At 46.2% G+C, this 25495-nt stretch overlaps 10 protein-coding genes across 10 annotated transcripts; 6 read left to right on the forward strand and 4 right to left on the reverse strand.

Moving 5' to 3' along the window:
- Positions 1-1393: 1393 nt before the first annotated feature.
- N7446_013925 (GNAT family N-acetyltransferase) lies at positions 1394-2146 on the reverse strand (the record flags this gene model as incomplete). Its single annotated transcript, XM_058522664.1, has 1 exon — positions 1394-2146. The coding sequence occupies one exon, from the start codon at positions 2144-2146 to the stop codon at positions 1394-1396; it is 753 nt and encodes a 250-aa protein (XP_058366141.1).
- A 1728-nt stretch (positions 2147-3874) lies between these two features.
- On the forward strand, positions 3875-4341 carry N7446_013926 (co-chaperone GroES; the record flags this gene model as incomplete). The annotated part of the gene is made up of 4 exons (XM_058522665.1): positions 3875-3877; positions 3947-4150; positions 4204-4262; positions 4317-4341. The coding sequence occupies 4 exons, from the start codon at positions 3875-3877 to the stop codon at positions 4339-4341; spliced, it is 291 nt and encodes a 96-aa protein (XP_058366142.1).
- Positions 4342-6877: 2536 nt separating this feature from the next.
- N7446_013927 (uncharacterized protein) lies at positions 6878-7923 on the forward strand (the record flags this gene model as incomplete). Its single annotated transcript, XM_058522666.1, has 3 exons — positions 6878-7322; positions 7485-7585; positions 7690-7923. 3 exons carry the CDS (start codon positions 6878-6880, stop codon positions 7921-7923), a joined length of 780 nt encoding a protein of 259 aa, XP_058366143.1.
- A 350-nt stretch (positions 7924-8273) lies between these two features.
- Positions 8274-10283, reverse strand: N7446_013928 (uncharacterized protein; the record flags this gene model as incomplete). The annotated part of the gene is made up of 5 exons (XM_058522667.1): positions 8274-8817; positions 8871-9265; positions 9321-9556; positions 9633-10046; positions 10103-10283. The coding sequence occupies 5 exons, from the start codon at positions 10281-10283 to the stop codon at positions 8274-8276; spliced, it is 1770 nt and encodes a 589-aa protein (XP_058366144.1).
- Positions 10284-10506: 223 nt separating this feature from the next.
- N7446_013929 (uncharacterized protein) lies at positions 10507-11018 on the forward strand (the record flags this gene model as incomplete). The annotated part of the gene is made up of 2 exons (XM_058522668.1): positions 10507-10875; positions 10941-11018. The coding sequence occupies 2 exons, from the start codon at positions 10507-10509 to the stop codon at positions 11016-11018; spliced, it is 447 nt and encodes a 148-aa protein (XP_058366145.1).
- A 624-nt stretch (positions 11019-11642) lies between these two features.
- N7446_013930 (DODA-type extradiol aromatic ring-opening family dioxygenase) lies at positions 11643-12616 on the reverse strand (the record flags this gene model as incomplete). The annotated part of the gene is made up of 3 exons (XM_058522669.1): positions 11643-12353; positions 12408-12538; positions 12595-12616. 3 exons carry the CDS (start codon positions 12614-12616, stop codon positions 11643-11645), a joined length of 864 nt encoding a protein of 287 aa, XP_058366146.1.
- A 367-nt stretch (positions 12617-12983) lies between these two features.
- N7446_013931 (uncharacterized protein) lies at positions 12984-14735 on the forward strand (the record flags this gene model as incomplete). The annotated part of the gene is made up of 5 exons (XM_058522670.1): positions 12984-13131; positions 13196-14000; positions 14068-14184; positions 14250-14371; positions 14434-14735. The coding sequence occupies 5 exons, from the start codon at positions 12984-12986 to the stop codon at positions 14733-14735; spliced, it is 1494 nt and encodes a 497-aa protein (XP_058366147.1).
- Positions 14736-17785: 3050 nt separating this feature from the next.
- On the reverse strand, positions 17786-19266 carry N7446_013932 (uncharacterized protein; the record flags this gene model as incomplete). Its single annotated transcript, XM_058522671.1, has 4 exons — positions 17786-18565; positions 18614-18839; positions 18918-19006; positions 19075-19266. 4 exons carry the CDS (start codon positions 19264-19266, stop codon positions 17786-17788), a joined length of 1287 nt encoding a protein of 428 aa, XP_058366148.1.
- A 1437-nt stretch (positions 19267-20703) lies between these two features.
- N7446_013933 (uncharacterized protein) lies at positions 20704-21660 on the forward strand (the record flags this gene model as incomplete). The annotated part of the gene is made up of 1 exon (XM_058522672.1): positions 20704-21660. The coding sequence occupies one exon, from the start codon at positions 20704-20706 to the stop codon at positions 21658-21660; it is 957 nt and encodes a 318-aa protein (XP_058366149.1).
- A 1097-nt stretch (positions 21661-22757) lies between these two features.
- N7446_013934 (uncharacterized protein) lies at positions 22758-24318 on the forward strand (the record flags this gene model as incomplete). The annotated part of the gene is made up of 6 exons (XM_058522673.1): positions 22758-22844; positions 22898-23068; positions 23123-23275; positions 23329-23409; positions 23469-23919; positions 23996-24318. The coding sequence occupies 6 exons, from the start codon at positions 22758-22760 to the stop codon at positions 24316-24318; spliced, it is 1266 nt and encodes a 421-aa protein (XP_058366150.1).
- Positions 24319-25495: the final 1177 nt, after the last annotated feature.

Consider the following 25495-nt stretch of genomic DNA (forward strand, 5'->3'; position numbering starts at 1 on the left):
ATTCCGCGTAGCCAATCCAGGTCTCGTTGATGTGGGCACTGGATGAGCTAGAGTTCGGCCGCTGTTGTGTAGATGCGTCAGGAGTGGGTGGCTATCAATATCTGAACCCTATCACACAAGCAAAGATAATTCGTAAAAGGATTGCCACTGCTAGAATCAGCCCAGAATAATAACTCAAAGAGCTGAATCCTATTTAGTCCCGGATTGCAAGGCTGAAAATGTTACAGACATTCTCCGCGGCTGGTGTTTACGTAGCAAAGATCGCCCCTCCAACTGTTGTATTTACCACCTTCCTATGCGTTTTGAGGCCTTATGCATATGAATAGAGAAGTAAAGCGCCTAAATTGTAGCACGTATTGGCCAATGAGAGCCAAGTAGGACTTGGGCACTCAAGAGATAGCCTTCGGAGAAATCACATTTGGTGATGTACTCACAAATGCTTCCTGCGCGCGAGATACTTAAACGCCCCCCACTTCAGCGCTAGGCTTGTAATAAATATTTTGGAAAGACACCTTCGTCGGACTATTCTTATTTTACTATGATCCATATCAAGCTCGACCCTCCTATTACTTATTTCTATGCAGCTCTCCAGTGAATATGACGACTCAGATCCCACCGAATCAAATGGAAAAAGATGTACCTGATCGTCTGGTAAACAGTCTGTCGCGATTACCTTACGAATACTGCATGAAACCGGGTCTATAGATGATCCGTCAGCATAGCTTATGTAACTAGAATGGACCCATAAATAGTGAGAAATAGGGGTAATGGAAATACAGAGTCATTTACATCTCCAATTGGGTGGATACAGGACAAATGGTGACACAGTCCTCTCAACCCAGGCAACTGCCCTTGTGGTTGGTACATCTACTACTCGGCAGTCTGTGGGCATGAGTACAAGGCAGTAAAATTCGAATGCAACCATAACATTACACCCACTGGTCGAAGTGCCTTTTGCAAGACCCCAGCCCCCAGCACCGCGAAACATCGTTCAGGCAGTGCGAATCGACGCCCAGTGCCCGCGTTGCTGATTTAGTACGTGCCACACGCTGCCAATTATGGGGAAACACTGTTCTAAATAATTGATGTTAGCCACGATCACTCCACGAGACTCTTTGTCCGATGCTTAAGAATGCTTTCTTTTCTGCTACAGGTGTTATGTGGCAGTAATCTGAAGAGTCCAGAGCATGGGGTCGTTCGTAACCAGTCTATGGTGGCAGGTATTAGAGCCAAATACTGATGACCAACTCTAGGTTATCTGCAAATATACTACCGGTTTGATCTAATGAGGCAACAAGCGTGTCCCTGTTTATTATTCCAGGCTCATAGGCAGGTTGAGTCTATCTCTCCTGCGACGGCGACTTTAATAGTGCATATATTGCGACCTAAACAATCATTCGGAGCCGCCACCGGTTCGCATGAATAAATTGGCTGGCCTGCTGCGGTGCGAAAATTCGGGATCAACATGATACTCGATCTCAGGGCCTTCTGGATGGAAGCCCATCTGGCCGTAAACGTGCCTCCCCATGCTAGATGCCTCCGTAATGGCCTCCAGGTCTCCACGTCGCTGAGCTTCGTCGAGGCCCCATTGCACCAGAGCCCGTGCAATGCCCTTTCGTTGATAGCGCGGATCAACGGCGCACATATCCAAGATCATTACCGCCGGTGGTGTTGCAGTGGCCTTCTCTTTGATGACCTCAGTACGGCGTCGAAAAAAAGAGGACATGACTTGAGATAGGTAGCGCTGTTCCGGTTCATTTCCAGGATACAGCGATTCAAGCTCCATGGCATCGCGCAGATCCTCCGCTGGCTTATCGCCGCGACCTGCCACGCTTGAAGCCTGTACCCAAATGGCAAATCCGGCGATCACACGTCCGCCTTGGGAGCTGGGTAGCGTAGCCTTGAGAAAGATAGTGTTTGGATTGCCGTCCTGGTCTTTGGTGGTGGTGGTCCAGCGATTGACCATTGCGGCAGCTCCACGCGCCTTCCCCGCTGGTGTTTCCCACGCTGGGTTCATGGCGATCCAAACCCCATCTTGTGCCTGACGCCCAAAAGCCTCGCATGCACAGTTAAACGCCTGGATCATATCCTTACGTTGGTTGATAGGTTCGATACGTAATCCGATATCATGCTTTCCGGAAGACATTGTGATCCAGCGGGGTTGAGAATGTACACGTAATATGGAGACCTGTGAATTGCCTGTACGAGTGAGTTTGCCCTTTTAAGTTTAGCGCCCTAATACGCTGTTTTATATTGTGGAGACTGTTATCTGGCCAATAATATTCAATAAACACCCTACTTCTTTCACTGTGTTTAACAAGGAAATAAGTGAATGATTCCGTTTATTTATTATTTCGACCAGGCTGTACTCAGATTTCTGAGACAACCAATTTGTTGGTCGCGGATAGCATCGTTAAGCCAACTCCCAGATAACCGTTACATCTTATCGTTCATCAACATCATTTCTCTCTTCAAAGGGTGTCTTTACACCATATCTTTGCCTAGTTAACCACCTCTTTTTTCTGTTGCCCGCATTTCAATCTATATTCCTAATATTGATTACCGATTACAGATCCCACATTTTATGTTGTGAGACCCTCACGTTCCTAAGATCATATTCGACCCTAGGATGCAAAAAGCTTGGGTTACTACTTCTGGGAACAATTGTGAGGGTCTCACGTATGTATAGAGGTGAAAAGTGTCTCGAGATGAACAATCGATATTACAGTAAGAACAACTATAGTTGACTCTAGATACAAAAACGTAGCGTAAGGAAGCAAAAGGGACAGCATTCTTCGCGTTCAAGGGGATTTATCCGGAACACGTAACAGCCAATAGTCGACTCAAGATACAAAACACAATGGTCCTAGGATCCCTGGACTCATAATTAAGTTACTTAGAATAAACTGTTGTGTCTTGGAGTGCTCCATTCGAGAATAATGACCGCGCTCTATATTTATGTAAAAACAAATCAGATGATCCTATGCATGGCTCAAATTATGCATGATCTGACAAAGCGAAGATTAGATACTCAGAGGGTTTTCTCTATCCATCAAGCTTTCACAGTACCCACTCTCTGCGTGTTGCAGCAAGAGCATTTTTACGGGCTCCTGGTCTTCACGAGCGCGACCCAGACGTGTTTTATGTTCATTTGTCACAAGTCCTGAGGAAAGAGGCAACGAATCAAAATTGCAGTGGCATGGACCCTTAGCATTGCAGCTCGCTCGGCGGGTGCATTCGTTGATGCACATTGAAATGGTATAGGTCGAGCGTGACATCCCTAACAGTGCTGGGCACTTATCTGTTTAAGGGTGAGTGTCAGGGCTACCTATGCCACACAGATAAGTCTGCGTCATCTTTCGTCTACACCGACACTTCCTACATTTTCTGATAGGCAAAAGTAGACACATCATATCTCAGACTGTTCTGAAATTGGGAGGCGTCCGTCCCTGGTATTTTCAAGAAGCTTGCTCTAAGTAGGATAAACTGATAGATCTGATAAAAGAAGTAGCGGTGTGCTCTCCTCTTCTCCGCTTTGGACGAGTTGCTATATTTGTGACCAACGGGCGGCCATAGGCAGCTGGCAGAAGCGTGACGGAGCCTAACTTGTGCTTCGACTTCCGACTGATAAGGCACTGATGCATCGTGATCTTTAACTCTAACGACCCTGCTGCTTAATTGCATTCTTGGTCATGATATCACATCCCTACTGTTGCTATTTGAATTCATAAAGCCCTTCGATCCTGATCATAACAAGGTTTTTCCACACTTCGACCTCTTATAATTCGAAACTGCAAACCACTATATAACGCTGTAAAACCTACATCGAATTGCCCTTGATTGAAACCATTTTAACTCAAATTCATAACTTAAGATGGTAGGTCTCTCGTATACAGCGAGCTACATCTATTATACTTGACTAAGCCCTTTCTAACACTACCTACAGAAAATCAGACCTCTCCAGGATAGAATCATTGTTAAGAAAATCGAAAAAGTGGAATCCAGCACTAGAGGGCCTTACATCCCTGATACCGCGAAAGAGAAGCCTGTCGAAGGGAAAGTTGTGGCAGTTGGCAAAGGCAAAGTCTCCGAAGATGGGACCGCCAGCTCCCTTGACGTGAAAGAAGGAGACACTATTCTTTATTCAAAGGTATAAGTTTCTCCCTATAGACAAATAGAAAGTGATATTAACACATCGCACAGTACAGTGGAACGGAGGTCAAGATTGATGGTGAAGAGCATTTCATTCTTAGGGAGGAAGAGTAAGTCAATTTCTTGTCGAATTCACAACATTTCCACGTTAACTGAATAATTAGCATATTGGCCGTGATAGAAACCTGAGCAAAAGTGTGCTCTTAAGTAGTATCACTACTTGAGCCTGATTTGTTTCCACGGATGACGAAAATATCCCCGTATATGGAAACATGAGAGAATGGTCAGGGTTAGGTTGGCAAGAGATGGATACGTGTGATATGGTTAGGTTAGTGTCGGAGACAAAGAAAATGAAAACGAAAATAGTAATTGAGTATGGAAAGAACCAACCAGCAACAACGCTCTGCTAAAATGGCGTGACGCCCTAAATCCCAATAGATGACCACGATCAATAATAGTCGCAGACTCAGAGTTTCCGTGACGTTCTTCAGTGAATTCCGTGATGACAGGGATGCCGACCGGTCAATGGACCGGGCGTCGTCGCGGCCCGCGTCAGAGTCACGGGAATGAAACATGATCTCCACGGAATGGGAGAGGCTTCTGCCTTCCGCGGGATGAGAGAGCGAATGCTACACCGATTAGCAGGCAGTAACTATCTTTATTACAGCCCACTATTCAGACGATCCGAGGTCGAATGGCTGCTCGCAATGACACCACATTTCTGTGATCTATTTCCAGCTCGCCTAATCCGGGTAAAAACTATCGGCGAAACGCCCACGCTGCTGACATTCTAGCGCATCAATAACGCCTTGACACTCTTGGACTGCTATATAATGGCTCGCCTTATCCCGATGAAGCGGCGAAACGCCCCCGCTACCTAGCACCCCAGCGTATCGCCGAGGCCTTTTGCAGTCTCGCACGCCCTAATCTCCGTTGAAACCGAACAGTTAAAAATTTTCCTAGATTGATAATATTGCGAGAACGGGAATATTAACTACTCGTAACTTTAGCCAATATGAAAATTTAGCGCAGTAGATAAGCGGCTGCACTCTGAGAAGAAAATCTTCTACTAGGGAAGCGCTAAGGTTAGCTTGAGAAATTTCGAGGCTGAATGCCATGCGCCCCGAACTATTAGAGAAGCTTAATAGGCCGATGCTCGAATGGCGATTAGAGTGCTACGGCTGCGGGCTACATAAACATGGCTATATAGGCATTGACAAACAAAATCTATTTTGCGTTTTAAGTATAGCAAACACCCTCGAGAGTATGCCGCCACTAGTGGAATGAACTTATGCCTAGTCGACCTGCCTTAAGCTAGGTTAGCGCTCGAGGGCAAATTCTACCACGGATCTAGAGGCGAGCACTTAGCTACTCTAAGGTGGAGAAAGGAGTAGCAGCTAACTAGTGATACTGAACATCTTTTATTAAGACTATGATTAGTCTATTACCCCTTCCTCGTACTTAGAGTTATGACGTAATAAAAGCACTATGGTTGGTTAGGGTAAGTCTTGAACTATGGTTTGCTATCGGGCCCTATAGTGTTAGCCAACATTCCCGTAAAGATGCACACCGATCAGCACTAGCAATGAGGGACATTGCAGAGCTCTCCAACTAAAAGCAGTATATCTATGGTCATGCAGGCTGACCTCTCGCCACCCGGAACCGGCGGCTTACGGAATGTGCGATGCCCAGTACCGGACTATTAAAGACCAGGCTATAACCAAAGCAAGGACAATGACGCTTTTTCTATATTGGAGACTGTGGCCGACTCACGCAGATATTAGAAGGTCTTTCGAAGAGGGACGAAGACAAATCGTTGCCACGTTCCTTAGGCAAGGCTGTTTTCTTTGTTTGCCCTATCTGCACCGGAAATCCTAGAACGATTAGTATTTGCGAAGCAATTATTATACAGTAGCCCATGTATCATCGGGTCCAATATAGTATGGAAATAGTCAATTAACATCTTAAGCTGAGTATAGATAAGTGCAAGGATGTGGCGCTAAGAAAGAGCGGAGGAGTGTAGTAAATCTTGTAGAAGCTGAACCTGTCAGCTACTGTTCTCAGCGCGTTAGCTACAGCCTCCATGACGCTCTGCGACGTAATCCCGTTGCTGGTCTTCTACTCTCCCACTTGAATTCTTTACACAAGAATAGATGATGCCAATATTGGACTAGTGACTCGTGAAGCGTAGCAGATATAAGGTATCAATCATATGAACGGTTCCAATAGATTACAGAATAATTCATCGTACAATTTTCAGTTACAATACGTATCGAGAGGCTAAAATTGTCAAAACCGAACATGGTCTAGCGTGTTTCATGTTTTAAGTTCAGGGAATAATCAAAGAGAGTAAAGTGGTGAAACTGATTTCGAGCGCGTCTGTAGTGGGAATCCTTGATACTTACGGCCGGTATGGTGGCACTTGGGATCTTGCTCACCGTGCTATGCTTCACTCAATCAAAATATTATTCCTAAGCTCTCTGCAAAAAACCTTGTGAAAGGTTCTCCTGATCCCGCTGGTCATCTCCGTAGCTGATTAACCATTTTACAGGCAGGCATCGGAGACCTCGATGCCGAGGCGACCGAGACCGCACAGCACGATAAGCACCCATTCGTTGGGCCGGGGCGGCTCTCAGCCCCCACGTCAAATCATGCAGGTTGAAAAAACACCACTCATACCTTCTATCTTCTGTCATTCCTCTTTTTCTTCCCTCCAACGGTAGCGATGCAAGATATCTTCCCATTCCATCCCTTCAAGTATCTCAGAAAATTGCTTTGTGATCACAATGAAGTCGAAGAACGACAGCAGGCGGATTGGGGAGCCCGCCCTGAACCGCTGCCCACGCAAACAAGACGGGTTCTGACACTGCCATCATCGCCATCGGCCGCGACTCAATCGAACACTGAAAATCCGATCTACCACCAAGAACAATCTCAATTCTTTGCTAATATTCCTTTGGAGATTCGACTTTTGGTCTATCAGGAAGTCCTCGCCCCTTCTGACTACCCCATACTTCATGTAGCCAGCGGCGACGGACGGCTGTTGAGTCGCCGCTGTTTTGAAAATGACCCACGCCACCCTAGTTGGTGTCACAAGTGCTCGGGCCGACTGTTGAACCGGGATGGAACAATAATTCCTATCTATCGAACCACGACGTACGACCCCGTCGGTGAATCGATATACGCGTACCCCGTTAAGAGTTCAATTACTGCGCTCGTGCCGGTGAATGTATGCCCAATCCCATTGTTTTGAACGTGAAACGTTAGCTGACCATTGATCCACCCAGGTATTCGGAATCAATTGAAGTGCTTTACTCTCAAAATGTGCTCAGTTTCCGCCAATCTCGGACGATCGTTGATCTCCAGCGTACCATCCTACCGCAACGCTTCGACAGCATTCGGTCTCTACAGTTGTCGATCCCTTTTCGGGACGGTATGTCGGTACGGTCTAATAGTATGTTTGTAGGGACTCCAAGGTCGCTCTGGTGGACGGCATGGGAAACTATCGCCGATATGAATTCACTATTAAATCTCCAGGTTGAGTTCACCCGTTGGAATGATTGGCCGTTCGAATTCCAGCAGGATGATGACTCATATCCAGACTGGAATGAGGTGATTCAGCTCTTAGAGCCTATGAAGGCGATTCGTGTGCCAAACTTCGTGCTTACTCTCTTTTGGTATGTTGATCAAGCGGAAATATCACGGGCAGTCGGAGACGCAGCGCCCTTTAGGGTTGAATTCAAAGAGCACCATGGAAGGTGTTACGACTAAATTATCTATATGATGTGCAACTATTAGAAATTTTAAATTAAAAACCCAATACAACATACATCGAAGATTGAGTAGATTCCAGAATTGCATGTAACGGGGTGGGGGTAGCGGCTGCCCAAGGCCCGTTCTTAAAGTTCAACCTGTCATAGTGAGCGATGCTTGAGGTGTAGCGTGGTCCTCTTGGATGAAATACGTAGTTGACTGACCAATAATTCTTGGCAAGCAAAAACAGAATTTTGATGATCTTAATTTACGTAAATAGTGAGATTCAATGATTGCTTCCTATCAGTCGAAATTCTATAGATGTCTTATATACAATCAACTTGGCTTCAAATAACGCCAATCATGGTTTACCGGGATGGAATGATAGGGAGCGTGAGCCAACTTTGCTCATTGCCCACCTCCAGGCTATTCAGGCCCCCAAAGACCTTGGGATCTCTGTCCGAGGGATGCTCATGAGAGAACTTTCCGACTCCTTGGGTATCACGACCAGCGATCTCGAGCACGAGAGTTTCATTTTGCTCCAAGACGACATTGGTAGGCCATACTTCAACATCAACCTTGTATTTTTCATGCTCCTCCACTGGCTGGGCGTCTTTGCCGAAATAGTCGCGGTAGGGGAGATATTCGCGGTGGAATCGGTGTTCCGAGTTGACCTTGCGAAGGGATACACGAAGCCATCCCTTCACAATTGGCACCGGATCTCCCATGGTACCGGTATAGAAGACTTCTTTTCCATCGGCGTTTAGTTTCCGAAGCGTGATAAAAAGATCAATGTCGGACGGGGCTGGGGCAATTTCATTAGAACGGGAAGCGGACACCGTCAGTGTTGCCACTATGTGGCCTGTGATCTCGAGACGGGATGCCGTCTTGTATTGGAAGGAAATCGGGTCACTAGGTCCAAGTTAGAAACGAAAATTATACATAGTCAGAATCAATATACGGACCCATGGAGCGCCTCATATGTGAAAGTGCTGATTGTTGGGCTTGGTTTTTTAGAAAGAGTGCGACCCGGCGTCAAAAAGAACTTCGTGTACTGAGTGTCCGGAATGGGCCAGTCAACCTCCCCGCGGCATGGGAATTTGAGTTCACGCTCTGGATCATCCACTCCACAGTCGCCCTCGCGCAGACAAACTTCGACTCGGGGCTGCTGGCCAGTCTTCCAGCCGTCATAGTCACTGCCCTTTAGGAAGGAGTCCAGGAAGGACAATTGAAGTTTTGCTGAATGGGGGTAGTAGAAAGGAAGGTCGTGACGGCCGACGACAAAACGGAGGAACTTGTAGGTTGATGATGCACGCGTCCAACCGACAACATTTCCACGCAGGTGCAACAATATTCCACCCTAGGTAATTTTCATGTCAATAGTTATTTTTAAAGCATAATTCCGGGACTCTTACCCAGTTGGCAACACTGAGGAGGGGAACCTCAATGCTCTCAAGAGCGAAATTACGAGTCTTGTAGTATTCCTCATCCATGAACTTGTGAACGGCGGTGTCCTGCGTTTGGTCTCGGCGGTTCTTGACCAGTGTGGCTTCGTCCAAATCCCCTTCCAGAGTGTCGTCTCCCCACTGGCGTGCCTTGCGGCCTGGCATACCGTATTGGTTTGGCTGAACGCCATTTTCCCACCAAAATGCTGTTTCATGCCCTCTAGTGAGCAATATATTCTCTATCACGGAGATCTGAGGGCATGCGGGGAAGGGAATACTCACAGATGAAACGGTCTGAGAGAATACCACCGTGACGAACGCGGTCCCGGTAGTAGTCACTCATTCCTTCCCACGGAATAATAGCAGCGAGGCCCTTAGGCTTCCGGGCAGCAACGCGCCACTGCGTGCCAGCATAGTAGCTAATACCCAACAGCCCAACCTTGCCAGTTGACCATTCCTGGTCGGAGGCCCATTCGATGACATCAAAGAAAGCTTCGCTTGTTCCCCGAGACATGGTGTCGAGCTCACCAGGACTTTGCCCTGCGCCTCTCTCATCCGTCCTCACGACAATATAGCCTTTGCTGGTCCAGAATCCAGGATCTGGGGTTTCCCATGAAGAATGAGGTGATTTCATCTCAGGATTGACCTGATCCCAGCTATTCTTGAAGAAACTTTCGTATGGGACATCCTTACCATCTAAAACAGATCGTCAGTGGAGAACTTGGTTTGCTATGGCTAACTAGGATACTTACAAGGACCGTAAGTTGCAATCACAGGATACTTCTTTGTACCAAAAGGAGCTGCATCCTTTGGGAGATACACATTGCATCGCAGCACGCCCTTCTCGTGAGTGACGAGTGGAATATCAACATTTTTCATGAAGATATAAGGATACTTCTCACGCTCTACTTCGGAGAACTTATTGGTAGCCATGACTATATTCCTTGAATTGAATAAAGGAAGTCACGATTGTGGCAGCCAATATACTTACTCAATATAACCATAGAGGATTCGGCCCCGCTCCGGCAGGTCGGCTCGGCTCCACGACGGCAGGCAGCTATCAAGCAACCACCTGACACCCGCTGCGAATCAATCATTTAGAATATCTTTACTCCTTAAATGCTATCTTTTCAAACTAATAACCGACATATTCATCATGGTGGCAACATCAGCAACCCGCGACGCCCACGTACTCAAGAACACAGGGACAGATCTGCTCGGAGTGATAGGGGACTACGACATCAAGCGATCCCCAACTTATACAGAAAATACCCAGTCCGAGACAAAGCTAGTCTTGGTTTCCGGAATCCTGCGTGAGGCACAAGCACCACAATTTGACCCAACCCTCGCACCACATCCTCCTGTACCTTATCCGGTATCCAATCCGGAATGGTGGCAGGACCAGTACCGCAAGGTCCCAGATTTCCAACCCGTGAATCGAGAACTTGATCGAGAGCAGAGAAGGCAGTCTCCTTTGTTTATGGCTGTGGGATTCTTCATGATTGCTGGATGCTCCATGGTTGCCGTGAGTTAGCTTGATTTCCCCCTTTGCTCTCGGTCTTACCTTACCACAAACCTGACCATATTCAGAACTGGTCTTCTTTGTGGAGAAATACCGTTGGAAAATTCAGTACGATTGGGGTTGGAGAGATCGGTGGTGAATGGTAACGATCTAATCGAAGGCTACCACAAGGGAAGAAGTGGGCAGTCCTGCCACTGCGCGTGAATATACATAACCTGATGGAGGATTTGTTCAGGGAGAATGACTTGATATATTATTTTTATCTGGCTTTCTTTTTGTTCGTTGTAAATTCTGCTTCCATGAACTATTGGTGTCATTGTTCGCCGCCCACATATCTCCTCCAAAAGGTTGGGGGGATGTATTCCAGTTGAGGAGCAATTTGGTAGACTTACTTCATTTACAGGCTATAAGTGAAAGCACAAAGCCAAGTTGGTGCACGGTCAGCTTTTCAGATAAGGTAATCTTGGACAAATAGCAGAGACGTGTTCAATACCAACCACAAGAGCCCATAATTGCCTACTCAATGATAAAATCAAAATCAGAGGAAGAAAGATTGATGATTCTACATGAATGAAGAGGCCATTGAGGGAAGAGAAGCATATATTGCAAATAGGGGAAATAAAATGACCGTTCCGTCAAGAGGCAAAAATATTCGCACCAACCGGGGCATCAGCCTTCAACATATTCATACAAGAGGAAGCAAGACGAGAGGTAAGACAGCCCTCGCCACGCAATAGCTATTAGGAAACTTGGCATAGGGAGCGGGTCTTTTATTCCCAAGAGCCTAGCTGATACTGAGTGTTGCACATGTTGACCAATTCCCAACATTCTCCCAGCACAGTATTTGGACCATTGTCTTCAAATCCACCGGCGGCCCCTGCCACAAACAGTGAAGCCATCCAGTGATCATCAGTGCCATGAGCCTCTCGGAATCTTGGGTGTTTCATTAGCCGAGATAACGCTCTGCGTACCTCCGGGCCCTTATTGTGCACAATAGCGTCCTCGACCGACTGGCGGAACTGTAGTGCCCACCCATCCGGTGGGACCGGTTGTGCAAAGTTGTCGCTGAATCGGAACATGTGTTCCCAATGATTTCGGTAAAGGTTGTGGACCGATCCTCCACTCCCGATAATCAAGGTCTCCTCGTAGCGCAGCGGACGAAGTACTGATCCCAGTTTCACATGAAAGTGAGGATCATAGCGAGCATTCATTGACACAAGAACTGTAGGAATTGGGACACAATGGGGGAACATTCGAATCACCACAAGGAAAGTATCATGAATCCAATCAAACTTGGGAGCCGCTTTGGCATTGAAGCCCGCGGCTTGAAGCATATTCAGAACTCTTTGACCACCTTCGATATCTGGTGCCAGCTTGTACGGAAGGTATCGGTCGTTCCGTACACCTCCCATTGTAAGCTTTTGGGGGTTCGGGTTCATGCTAACTTCTACCGCATCACCTGGAGTCTCCCAATGAGCACCCTTCGAGAATTATCGTCAGTCGTTGTTCCCATTTCAGCAATCTTGGGAGCTTACCATCATCACAATTCGCTTGATTCCTCGCCGAAGGGCTTCATTCCCTATATTCTCCCAGATTCTGGCTGGTTCAGACTCTTCTCCTAGCATCATGGTTGATCCATGTGCAAACAAAAATACGGGTGTGGGCTCTGGATTGAGATTATAATCAGCAGGGAAAAGAATAGTTCCGTATTTAGTACCATACTTTTCGTATTTGGTACAGTCATGGTGGACATTGGTTGAAACAAAGATTAAACAAGTGGTAAGTCTTCAGGCTTGGGATAAGAAGAGGATTACAGCTCAAAACTATTCCGGGCAATGAGATAATATCCCTTGGTCAGAAATTTGAAACACCCGAGAGCCGACAATACTAAGCATCTTTTATTTATTGAAGTGACCCACTCCCAGCATTGTGGAGCCGACCGAAATGCCCGGGGAAGTGGATGTGGGAACAAACACAACAGGTTGCTGACATAGAAAACAATGTATTGCCAATTATCTTGGTATTTCTCTCATATTATGCCATCATTGCAACTGCTTGATCCCTTTTTTCATTCTGACTTCACCCCTATTAGTTGAAGCACAAACTTGAAAATGTCTCTCATCTTGGCATATCAGAAAATTCTCTCAGCATGGGTGGAAGGCCGCTTGGAAAATGTTCTTCAGCGTCAGAAAGAACTTTCTAGCTTGCATGCAATAATCAAAAGGGAGAAGCCGGCGTTGATCAACGCACTACGTCAAGGTACGGTTTGAAATATCTCAAAGACTATTAGAATGAACTATCCGCTGACCTCGTGCGATCCTAGATCTCTATACTACCGAGGCAAGTGCCTCCGATGAGGTTATCTCCTCGCTGAACGCTATCAACCAGCTCTATGAAGAACTAAGCTTTCCAGCCACATTGGCCAAAGAAAGATCTATTCAGGCTGGCAAGAATGCTCCAACCAACCTTGTTCCCTTGGGGCCAGTCTTGATTTTGGCCTCACCACACTGTCCGTTATCATCCATAATTATCCCACTAGCGGCTGCAATAGCAGCCGGAAGCTGCTCCCTTGTTGTTCTTAACACTACTTCACTGCATACCAACGAGAAATTGCGGAAGATTATCGACACAAGCCTCGATCAAGAAGCTATTGGGGTAGCCCCCGAAGGGAAATCTTGGGACAACGCAGAATTATGCTCACTGTGCTTCGGTGTTGCTGTCCTTCAAAACCTGGAAAGCAGCTCGGATGTTGCCGCCAGCCTGCGGATCGTTAACCCTGCTATTCGGATCCATGCTCCTTCGTCTGGTCATCCTGCCGTCTTCGTTGATCGCAGCACTCCTGATTTGGAAGCAGTGGCATCGATTATTGCAGATCATGTTATTCAAGCTCCACGGAAGCACACAGGTCGCATACCAAGGATCTGCTTTGTAGATGAATTCATCATTGATGCACTGGCACAAATGGTTCACCAGATCCTGTCCGAGAGGCACACCGAACAATTGAATCAAGTGGAATATAGCGAACTCACTCAGCTTATTGGGAACATGTTCCGCATCTCTCAACAATCAACTTTCACATCTCCTGGCTCGAATGATATTGCCAACCTGATCGTTGTCAACAAAACCAGGTATGCTCTTTTGCAAAAGAATAAGTTGCACCGCTTGCTGTACATCACTAACCGCATCCACATCTAGCAACGTGACTGCGGATACCGTTACAAAGGTTGCCGGCACTTTAACCTCCCACTGCCAAGGCGCTCTGTTCATTCCTACCACAAGTCTTGACCACGGAATTGATATTTGGAACAAATTGTATGAATCTTAACCCAGACTGGAGCTCAGGTTTGACCTGTCGCTGACCTTTTACTTCACTTCAGGAATGGAGGAAACGCCTCCCAAGCCACATACATCTTTGCAGCCAGCAGAGAGTCGTTTTATCTATCGCATTTCCTCAACTCTGACCATTTCTTCGTCAATCATATTCCATCTGACACTTACGGTGAGGCAGGCACCTTGGCATGCAAACTCTTTGCTTCATCACACTAATTGTGACATATTTAGGAATTGTTGCTCCATCTTCTCAATACGATTCGTCCGAGCTTCCCTTCCGAAGAGAGGCCTTTTCAATCAACAAATCGATTTTGCAAAAGCCTCTTCATCATGCCGGTACCAACAACGGTTCAAAGGTCACAGCCATCACATCACAACTTGGCTACCTGAACTTGAATAAGATTCGTCAGTCCGCTGGAGGAAGTATGTCTTACTTCGAACAGGGTTTGATTGTGGGCATGGCTTCTACCGTGATCTCCTTATTCGCTGTCTCCTATGTTGCATTCCAAGGGCTGAAGCTTTTGTTTCACTAAGTTGCCTTCTCGAGCACGCAGCACATAGGATAGCTTCCGTAGAGCTATTAAGTGGTATACTTTTGAATCTGTATTATAGGCAAATTACGATAATCCTTTTCTTAATTTTTTTCTACACGTGCACAGTACAGCAACTCCTGAGACCTAGTGCCTAATTAAGCTTCTTTTCTGCTAAGTAACACTAACATACATCAACACCGTGTTTCTCGTTGCTCCATAGCCCATTATACAGAGATAGTGATGAAAAGCTAAAAAGGGAAGGAGAAAGTCATGTATTCGGACTGCTGCTCATGAAGAAAAAGAAAGAGAGAAACTAGTTAAGATCCTGTCTTTAGAACTGGGGATCACCTGATCCCAAACTGATAGTCTCTGGAAATTTTCAGTCTCATGTGGTCCTTAGTCATAGTGGTCCGTGGATAACTTGAGTGAGCTCCCAGTGGGCATTTTCTTTATGTATAACACTTTTATCCACATTTAAAATGACAGTGAGTGTGAATTGCCAAACAAGGCGACAATTTATGAAGCGGATTCAGTTTCTCTCAATTAAAAACAAGACTAGAATGGTTCAACAAACGGATTCCTTTCGCTTTCTTACTCTTCAGGTGGCAGTATTGAACACGCCTTGATTATCATGGAGACCACATTGCAATGTCGTGTCATAACGACGCACAATAAATCATTATCCGCCATTCTAGCGGACGACAGCTAAGAGCCAGTGCCCGGCTTTGCTGCCAATGCAGTCACAATCTGGAAGACCGGCCATCACCCAGCGGAACTCACCGATATCGACCCCACTGTCGATGCTGCTGGTGTCCAAAATTATATCCGGGGTTCCTTTATTCGGTTAGTGGACTTCCCGCCCAACTCTACTGGACACAGGCATCGTACTCAATCTCTTGACTATGCAATCATAATGAGCGATGAGATCCAGTTGGTTCTTGACAACAGTTCCACGATCATCTTATGTCAAGGGGATGTTGTCGTGCAACAGTCAGTAAAATAACACCTTAGCCAGCTCCCGTTGCCTTGTTTCACACTTGCTGACAAGGAAACAGACGATGCACCAGTGGAATAACTTAACTGACCGGTACTGTCGAGTCGTTTTTGTACTGCTTCTCTCTGAAGGATTTGTTGTTGGAGAAGCGCTAGGAGATGAAGGAGTTCCTGAGCGATACCGAGTCAAGAGCTGAGTAACGGAAAAACGGAAATTTTGTAGCTCAACAAATCTATCTTTTATTAGGTGAATCATATAATAGATTATTTTTGTGTTTGAAGTGCGTTTGTCTGCGTGTTGTTCCCCGTGCTCTTGTTTCCTATACTAGAAGAGGGTCTGTAATTTATTGAGATGAAGTATATACAGGAATTAGACTATGTATTAACGTTACTCAATAAACTCAAAATTTAGATTGTAATTTCAATTGTCTGTTCCATGCTTCAACACTAGCCATAATCCCAGTCAATAATTTCTTCTCTCACTGGTGGAATTCTAAGAATTCTCTCGGATAGCCCTTGAGACCAAATCTCTAGTGATATTGTCAGCCACCGACACCGTTCAATGAGAAAGAAACAACCCACGTATCCATATATGCCCGAATGGCCACGATTTTGGTCTCATCATTAAACTCACAAACCCACGGGTACCCGTTGGTGAAAGGTAGTCCATTCTTGCTTTTAGTATCCACCGCTTTCATCTCCACCGCGACTTGCCTACCATCACTGATGATGTTTCGAATCTTCAGCTTCAAAGGACTGGCCCAGGTGGAGGAAAGGGTCTTAGTACCTTCATGAACTACTAGCTAATACGGGCTATAGCGGCCATTAAATTTCATAATCGGATAAGTCGGCGTCGGGTGCTTCGACGTAGCCGAGAAGGTCGTCCGGGTTGGTTCCACGGAGATACACGGCCCACTAGTTCCGTCGAAGCTATAGATTCGCGTCATCACGCTCGCCAGCCTCGATAAACTAGGGAAGTTCTCTACGCTCAACTATTATCTATTTTATTTGCTCGACTAGCCGGTCGCTAACCTCGGTCGCCAGCATCAAATCGGCCTCGGGAATAGCCTCCGCCCCAACCGTACGCACCCGAATATAATGAGATCTAGTCCGACGGATGAATGCTCGCTGGCGTCGTACGACGCGTTGTTGCTCGGCTGCTAATATTGTTTATGATACCTATTGTCGCCGTCCACGAGTGCTATTGGGTGCTACCTAACTACGCTAATCGCGCTAATGCTGTCGTATCGTATTGGCTATACGCGCGATAAATGAGTAGAATAGGTCTTTTTCACATAAAATGTCGTCCGAGTAAACTAGCAAATTTAGAATTAGCTAGTTTACGGCGGTCGGAACCTGCTATTTGTCGTAAGCCGCTACCTAGTCCTAACTTTAGATCTCGTTGCTGATTAGCGAGCAATCGGCATTAGGAAGCGGTGATTCGGAGACTAAAGGTATCGAAATACCTCTTTTAGTCGAACAGCGTGCTCGCATCGCTTACATACGATAACTAGGGTAGTCGAAGGGTAGTGAAAAAGTTGGGTGGCTATATTGAACTAGAGTAATATATATATATCGTGGGATATGAATTGAATGCAATTTGAAGAATGTCGAATACTAAATCTAGGGTGTAATAGTGTAAAAATTTGTGAGATGATAGCTAGGGAGCTTCTATAACCCCTAAATTAATTGCTTACCCCCCTGATCATTGTAGCTTACAATTATCGAGGTGATTTAATTCGTCCGAAAGCCTAGAGGTCAGCTTTAGGCCCCGGTCGCAACCCCAACTAGCCTAGTTCCCGCACCCCATCAAAACATCTCTAATTTTTAATCGCCGCCTTCTCGATAACTACTAGGCTGCGCATGCTCCGAAGCGAATAGGAGATAAATTAGATAGTCTATTAAAACTCTGCAAATTTTCAGCTTTATCTAAGCCCTCTATAATGCCCAGTCTATCGAGGAAATTAATTCCCAGTCTAGTAGACTGGGCCACCCCTTGTGGGATAGAGCAGGCTGTAAATAATCCAATGATTAAAATTGTCGTGAGAGAATTCATTTCATAGGCCCTCTACCAGTCGTGGGATAACAGAGTCCGAAAAAGCCCATGTGGGAGTATGTAATTGCGCGGACCAAGCCGCACCCGTATACCAAGTGGATAGATGACCCTGTAGAGAATACAGTTCCTGAATAAAGCCAGCTTTCAAGTCCTCCATGGAGGCCCGGATGTTAACAGATCCATGGCATTGAAAGTGGAGCCATTCAAGGCCCCTGCCACTTGCTTCCGGCAGACTGCCTGCACCGACCAACTGACGGTAACTCTGCTCGACCAGCGCTTTTGAGCCATCGCTATCCAGGGCCTGATTTCCAAACATCATGACCTTGTGATAGCGGTCAGGAGAATCTAAGTTTTTATACCATTGCAGGAGCGACAGATCCGGGAGACCCAGCCAGTTTCTGGAAGCGGAGTTAATGATTGTTATGTTCAATGGCAGGTTCGAAGAAACAACACCGCCAGCATAAGCTTGTGTGTATGCCGTCTTAGACAAGACACTGAGTTCCTTTTTGTCGAGCTTGAACGGCGTGAGGTTGGGTACAGTTAGTGGGATAGCGATAAGCAAACGCTTTGCGCGAATCTCAGTTTGATGCCCGTCCGCTCCTTTGGCAATAATGCTAACACCGTTAGGTGTTCTTGTTGCATTGACAACAGTGCTTGAATAGAGAACATCATCACTCAGAGTGTCCGACACTCTATCGTATATGTCCTGGTTCCTATGGGACGCCACATATAGAGTTCGGGCCTTGCCAGTGTAGACTCGCGCAAGCGGTGCTGGGAACGACTGCATAACGTAAAAGGTCGGCTAAGCCTCTAGCTGCCCTAGGCCTACAGCCGATATGTCCCAGATTGTAGGCACAGCAGCCTCAATCTCGTATTTTCTCGCGAAATCACCAAAGTTTAGAAGCAAATCTTTGGGTATATTGTCGGCGGTGGGGAAATTCCACAGTCCAGGCAACATCATGCCCTCGTATTTCTCACACAGTTCCACATACCTTTGGAATGCAGCAAGTTGTTCAGCTGCTGTGGGGGACGTGTAGTTCACGAATTTTCCAGTGCTGAAATCTGCATACCGGGTGTTCACTAATTCCTGTTCAGACGCATGTACTGATACATTAAACCGCGCAAAGAATTACGTAGCATTGCCATAATCCAGGAAGGCCTCAACACCCAATTCGTAAGGCATGCCGGTCTTTGGATCAGTCCAGGTATCAACCGCACCACCCTTTCGAACGAGCACATCAGTTAGGCGTTGATCACTAGGCACGAAATACTTATTTCCAGGTTACTCACCAAACGTGCCTCTCTCTCAACCAACGCAATGCTCTTCCCATAATCCTCACGGAGCCTAACAGCAGCATAGGCGCCAGCAGCACCGCCGCCAACGACTACCACATCTTTCGAGATGGTGTGGGTAACAGGGCTTGCGGAAGACATAGCAACAACGCTTGCCGCTGTCAGCAAGCTAGCTGCCTTCGCCAACATGATGTGAAAAATGTCTAACAAATGTAAAGAATAAAATCGACGAAAGATGATTTTGAGATATTAGCAAGAAATAGTATGTCATTATTTATATACAACAGAATGGGCGCTAGTTAGTGTTAATGCCTAAGCCCGGCTGTCATGTCTTCCGCTGACTAATAACGGGAACTTTCTTCGGGACATAAAACAAATCGAAGAGTTCTGTTTATTGCTGTACGAGTGGACTTGAATTCGAGATCGGAGCGAAAAGGAAGTTCTACTTTCCACACAAGGAGATAGGGTTTGTGAAATTATCTCCATTCGAACAAACTATAGCCAATCTTACACCATGACGTTCATTGACTGGATCCACTAGAAGCCGACGAACGCGTTTTCACCAATTTATGAGGCGGATCCGCAATGTTATACTATAAGTAATCTTGGGTTGAATAAGGAGGTAGTTAGAAAGCAGAAAGTGATCCTCGTATTCCATATGCTAAGGTTCGTGGGGAAAAGGCACCGTCTGCAAGATCACTGGCATACTAAAGCTCAATGCTTCTGTGACTTTCCAATTCTTACTACCGGAGCGGTGGACATCAAATAATACATTGCATCGAGGAGGTGAGCCTTTTCTTGTAGGTGTGGGAAACCATACTGGAAAGGTTACGAAGATAGAGAATCGAATGTGTAACATTTGTCGACGGGTTGATATGTCCCATTGTCACATGATTCGTCCTCACATAAGTAGAAGCTATCTACCCTTCTTCCTGTCACGTAGTTTACCACGCATACTATACACACTATTGTACTCCATGATTTCATCTATCATCTAGATTCTAACAGCGTACAGAGAAAAGCCCACGGAAAGGAGGAAGTAAGAAAATGGAGTGAAGCGGAGAGTGAGAACTGTTAGTTAACTCGCTATGACCGATTAATTAAAGTAATGACCACCTGGACGCCCGGGCATATTGTGTCGTTTAGTCAGCGGAAGCATCCAGACGTCGGGCAGCCGCCCACATCCTTGGCGCGACGATCCAAGGCGGGTATCCTGCAGCGGGTCAGGATGGTCCTCGATATTCTCCCCATTTCCATTATTTTCTCGGACTTAACATCACCGGACTAAAGCTTCACGCCTATCAACTTGCTAGTCCTCGGTCTACGCTCCTAAATCCGTTCGTAACCAAACTTTGGAAGCGGTGCGGCTGGCTGCCCACGTGGGTGCTAACATCACATAGCTTATAAAGTGGAGATATGCGCATTGCGAATATCCATAGTAAAGCCTATTTGCAACGAATCTTGTCTCAGAGAAATTTTAAGTTATGGAAGGGCGTATTACCGAATATTGTATGGCGGTTTAAGTCAAGCGCCGGTTTCCGTTATATCCGAGATGGTTATAGCGGGGTATATGACTACGACAGCCTGGAATCCTTTCTTGCGAAGGTCAGTGACACAAATTTCATCATGGGCGCCATTTATTCCCAAGTTTTTGTTACACCAGCATACCCAACCAAAGCTTATGATGGCAAAACTGTGATTGTGACCGGTTCGAATGTCGGAATCGGATTTGAAGCAGCGAAACATTTCGTCCGTCTTAATGCTGCTAAAGTGATACTTGCAGTGCGAAACCTCTCGGCAGGGGAATCAGCAAAGCGGTCAATCGAGACATCAATAAAGAGAGCTGGCGTGTGCGAGGTCTGGGAGCTTGACCTCGGAGCTTTTGACTCTGTCAAAGCTTTTGCAGATCGTGCATCCAAACTCCCTCGACTGGATATCGTGATTGAGAATGCTGGAATTGCGACGTACACGTTTGACATCTCCGAGGGCCATAAACGTACTATTACGGTCAACGTTATTAGTACCTTTCTGCTAGGCCTTCTACTCCTCCCTAAGTTGAAAGCAACTGCCAAAGCATTCCCGACATCCAGCCCACGTCTCTCCATCGTGACAAGCGACGTTCACGCCTGGACAAGTTTCCCGGAGCGGACTGCAGATAACACGTTTGTCGCGCTGGATAGGAAGGAAACGGCAGATATGCAAGAGCGCTATTCTACCTCGAAGCTCCTGGAAGTGTTGGTGGTGAGGGAGCTTGCCACCAGACTTGAAGATTCTAGAGTCATTCTCAACATGTTGACTCCAGGACTGTGCAAATCGCAACTGTCACGCGAAGCAGGTTTAGGGCTCCGACTAATGATATTTCTCTTCGGACGTCAGACAGAAGTTGGTAGTCGGACCATACTCGCGGCTGCAGAGGCAGACTGGGATAGCCATGGTGCATATATGCTAGATGGCAAGGTCAACAACGGAGTATTGTCAACATTCGTCCAAAGCGAAGCTGGATTGGAGGCACAACAAAAAGTGTGGAGGGAATTGGGAGAAATTTTGGAGGAGACCCAGCCAGGTATCACAAATTCCATCTAAACTGCTTAGGGAGCTGGATATGTAAGGTGTTGACCCGCCTCTCACTCTATGGCCTTGCCACATGGCCGTTCCCGCACGGTCCCTTACTACTACTGCCTTCTCTGCTACTTCCATTGCTGTTTGGATTATTCCACTCCTTCTCTTCTCCGTACCTTTGTACCTAGTATGTGCCCTGGTCAAATTAAATTTACGTCAAGCTTCTGTTGTGTGCCTGTACGCCTGAAGGTACCACATGTCGAGACATCATCTATATTAGTAGTTACCTCTCGCTCTCTTCTCTCTCTCTCCTCTCCATCTCCAGCTTTGATTTATTGATCTCAATTTTAAGTTTTCTTCACTGATTTAATTCTCTTGTATTGCGATCCCAAGCGCTTCTTATTCGAAGCCAGATATAGACCAACAAACAACTATATCCAATGATAACGGGTTATATAGATGGTGTACTATACTGGAAGAAAACTACATATGGAGACGGTAATACACCACATCCTCCAAGGATCTTCAAGATGACTTACCGACGGAAATGTGCGGCCTACATGTAATGTGAGAACCTCTTGGAGACGCTTTTTCAAAGCGTTGATGCCAAAGTTCTCAGCCCGCACGCGGTTCCAAGGAGGAGTTTGATGCCACTTTTGCTCCAGAACTTGGACAGCCCCTCGACCTGTTTCGCCTGATATCTATTATCATAACGATGCATCCCACTCATACTTACCCCGATTACCTGGATGAGGTGCGCTTTATTCTTCTATTCGAGTCAATAGTACTGGTACATGGTTTCTGAGATAAGGGTGGCAAGTGCCTCTTCAGAGGTTGGCTGGTGCAACACCGTCCTTGGTTGGGAGATTAAGCATTTTTTCTGGAGCTAACTCATCACACTGATCTTCAAATACAATAGTATGATGCATCACCCCACCTCTGGAGAGGGAAACACCCGAGAGACCGGGTGGGCGCAACCGAAGGTGGAGGCAGCCGATAGGTGGAGGAAACCTGCTGTGGAAGTACCCAACATAAAAAGCGGAAACAATAAGACTCAGCATAAGCGCTTTGGAATCATTTCCGCGTTATTGACAGATCTATCTTGTGACACTAGCCACAAAATGCCACTAAAGGTCATTGTCGTTGGTGCAGGCCTGGGAGGCTTGGGCGCAGCTATTGCGTTGAATCGGGCCGGACACGATGTTCAGGTTTATTCCAATTCATCGCATGTGTTAATTCAATTTACTAACTGTCCACCCAGGTTATTGAACAGTCCGGATTCCTCAACGAGGTCGGTGCAGCTATTCACGTTGCCCCTAACGCAAGTCGCATCCTGAGAGAATGGGGCTGCGACTTCACAAACCTAGAGGCATCCCCATGCAATCGACTTCAAGTGTGGAACTCAGCGGGTGAACTGCTTTGGACTCCTATTGTATGCTTCTCTCTCCGAATATGATTGAACCCCTAAAGTAACTGTTTGATGCAGGTGACCAAGGAACTCCAAACAACACTGGATATACATGATGACTGGCTCTTGACTCATCGTGTTGATCTACACAACGCCCTTCGGGTGACAGCTGCGAAGGAGTTTAACGGCAGAAGAGTGAACGTCCGGTTGTCTTCTCGTGTGGAATCAGTAGTGCGTAACAACCACAGATGTTTTTAATATTTCAAATTCACTGACAATTCCAGGATGCCGAGACGGGAGTTGTCTTACTCAAAGATGGAGCTACGTTCTCTGGTGATTTGATCATTGGTGCCGATGGGATTCACGTAAGTTAACTATCGAAACCTTGGCCTGCGAGTGCACAGTTCACTGATTAAACCAACAGTCCCGAACCGTGAGCAGCGTCACCGGAGAGGAGCCACGGAAGGAAAGCACTGGTCAAAATTGTTTTCGGTTCTTGATTCCCGTTTCCAAGACACAGGACAATGAATTGGCTGCCTCTCTCTTGAAAAAGACTGGACTAGATGGTCTCCACGCATTCACAGCGAGCGACCGGCGACTTGTGTTCTACCCATGCCGTCAGGGTCAACTGTTGAATGTTGTCGGTATTCACCCTGCAAGAGACGGCGTCTCGACAAAGGATTCTTCCTGGCTGGATTCCAGTAATGTCGAACATCTTTATGAGACCTACCAAGATTTTGGACCGGAGGTCCGAGAAATGTGTCGCCTTGGTGAAGACGTGAAGCTGTGGAGTCTAGGAACCCGTTCGCCACCAACAAAATTTGTCAAGGGTAAACTTGCTCTTGTGGGAGATGCAGCACACCCGACTCTTCCCCGTAAGTTTTTTCATTCTCTATTACACTATAAAGTGACTTAGTATGATGGCATTGGCTAACTAATGGCATGGTTTAGATCAAGGCCAGGGTGGTGCTCAGGCATTCGAGGATGGCGCAGCACTTGGTGCGCTGTTTCCCTCGGACACAACACCGGAGCAGGTATCTGCACGCCTGGAGTTGTACAACAAGGTCCGCTATGAGCGAGCATTGACAGTCATGATGATGTCAAAGACCCATGACGAGCGCCGCGCCGAGATGCTCGACGAATTGCGCAAATATGTGCCGAATGCCGAACTCCCCAAAGACATGTTTTCTTTCACTTGGCCTTCCAATCCAGCACAAGATGCCCAGCGCCTGCTAGCTACTGAGGTAAATGTCAAGAGGGCTGTGCTTGGTTAATTTTGGAAAGGATCGGTCATTGCAAGTCGGTGTCAACCATATAGATTAGATATTCCTTTGGCAAACAAACACTGCATATTTTGCTTCCATTGTCCCATTTATTCTCTCCCATCTTTGAATTTACCAGCTATAGACTTATAGGATGGATTTGAGCTATTAAGAGAGAGAAGACGAGCAGTGAGAGTACCTAGTGCGTAGTCCTATTGTGCACTTCTTTAAGTCAATTTTGACAAAATATATGACCCCCTTAGGAAGCCTCTATATTTTCATGCGGCTTTTCAGATGTGAATACAATACGTAGCTTGTCAGGGAGATTCAAAATATACTTTTAAACTTAGTGTAAAATCTATTAGAAGTCCCCAACAGCAACTTGCTAAAGGATCTAAGAACATGCTGAGGAAATCAATACGTAGGTGAAAGGATGGCGGGATACAGAAGTAGCTAAGGGAAAGTAACCAATCAGAAGACAGAAACAGACCATAAAGTCTGCTAAACTCACAAAATCGTGTTCGTTCTTCAGAGGCACTGACCAAATGACTTCATTTTAAGAAAGGGCTGGTTGCGGGCATCGACTTCTTCCACACTTCCAACATGTCGGAATCATTTCTCCGCATGATCCAACAATTGACTCTTTAGTGGTACCCGACCTTCCTTTGAACCCCACTTGCTAGCGCTTTTGTATTGCACGGTAATGAGCCCAATTAGGCCTTAATTAATTCAACTATTGATGCCTAGAACATAGTATTCGCTTGAAAATGACGGTTTATCTTATTAGCGGTAAAAAGAATAGTCAAGGTGTCCTCTACATTGTTAGCAGGGTATGTCGAGTCAAAATTACCCGGTGGAGAGCCGATGCTATTTTACCGTACTTCGAAACAAATACAAATCTGCGGCAATCCTTACCACCGAGACAACGGAAGATTCCTAAAGTTTGCTATAGTCTGTCGCTAGCTTTATGATTTGCCCCTGTATTAAAGTGCAATTGGCAACTATTGGATACTATGAATACTCCGCTAATTTGTGCAGAAAATCAGGGTCCATGCTGAAGGCAGAATAAGCCTTGTTTCATACCTTTCACAACCTATGGACCAAGAATAGACCTGTTAAGAATATACTTGCTAGATATTGCGCAATTTGGGAGCCTGAGCAGAAATTTCACGGTGATTGTTGTTCGAGG

This window comes from Penicillium canescens (genome assembly GCF_028828765.1).
Source record: "Penicillium canescens strain IBT 15451 chromosome Unknown utg000011l_segment0_segment0, whole genome shotgun sequence".
Classification (NCBI taxonomy): Eukaryota; Fungi; Ascomycota; class Eurotiomycetes; order Eurotiales; family Aspergillaceae; genus Penicillium; species Penicillium canescens.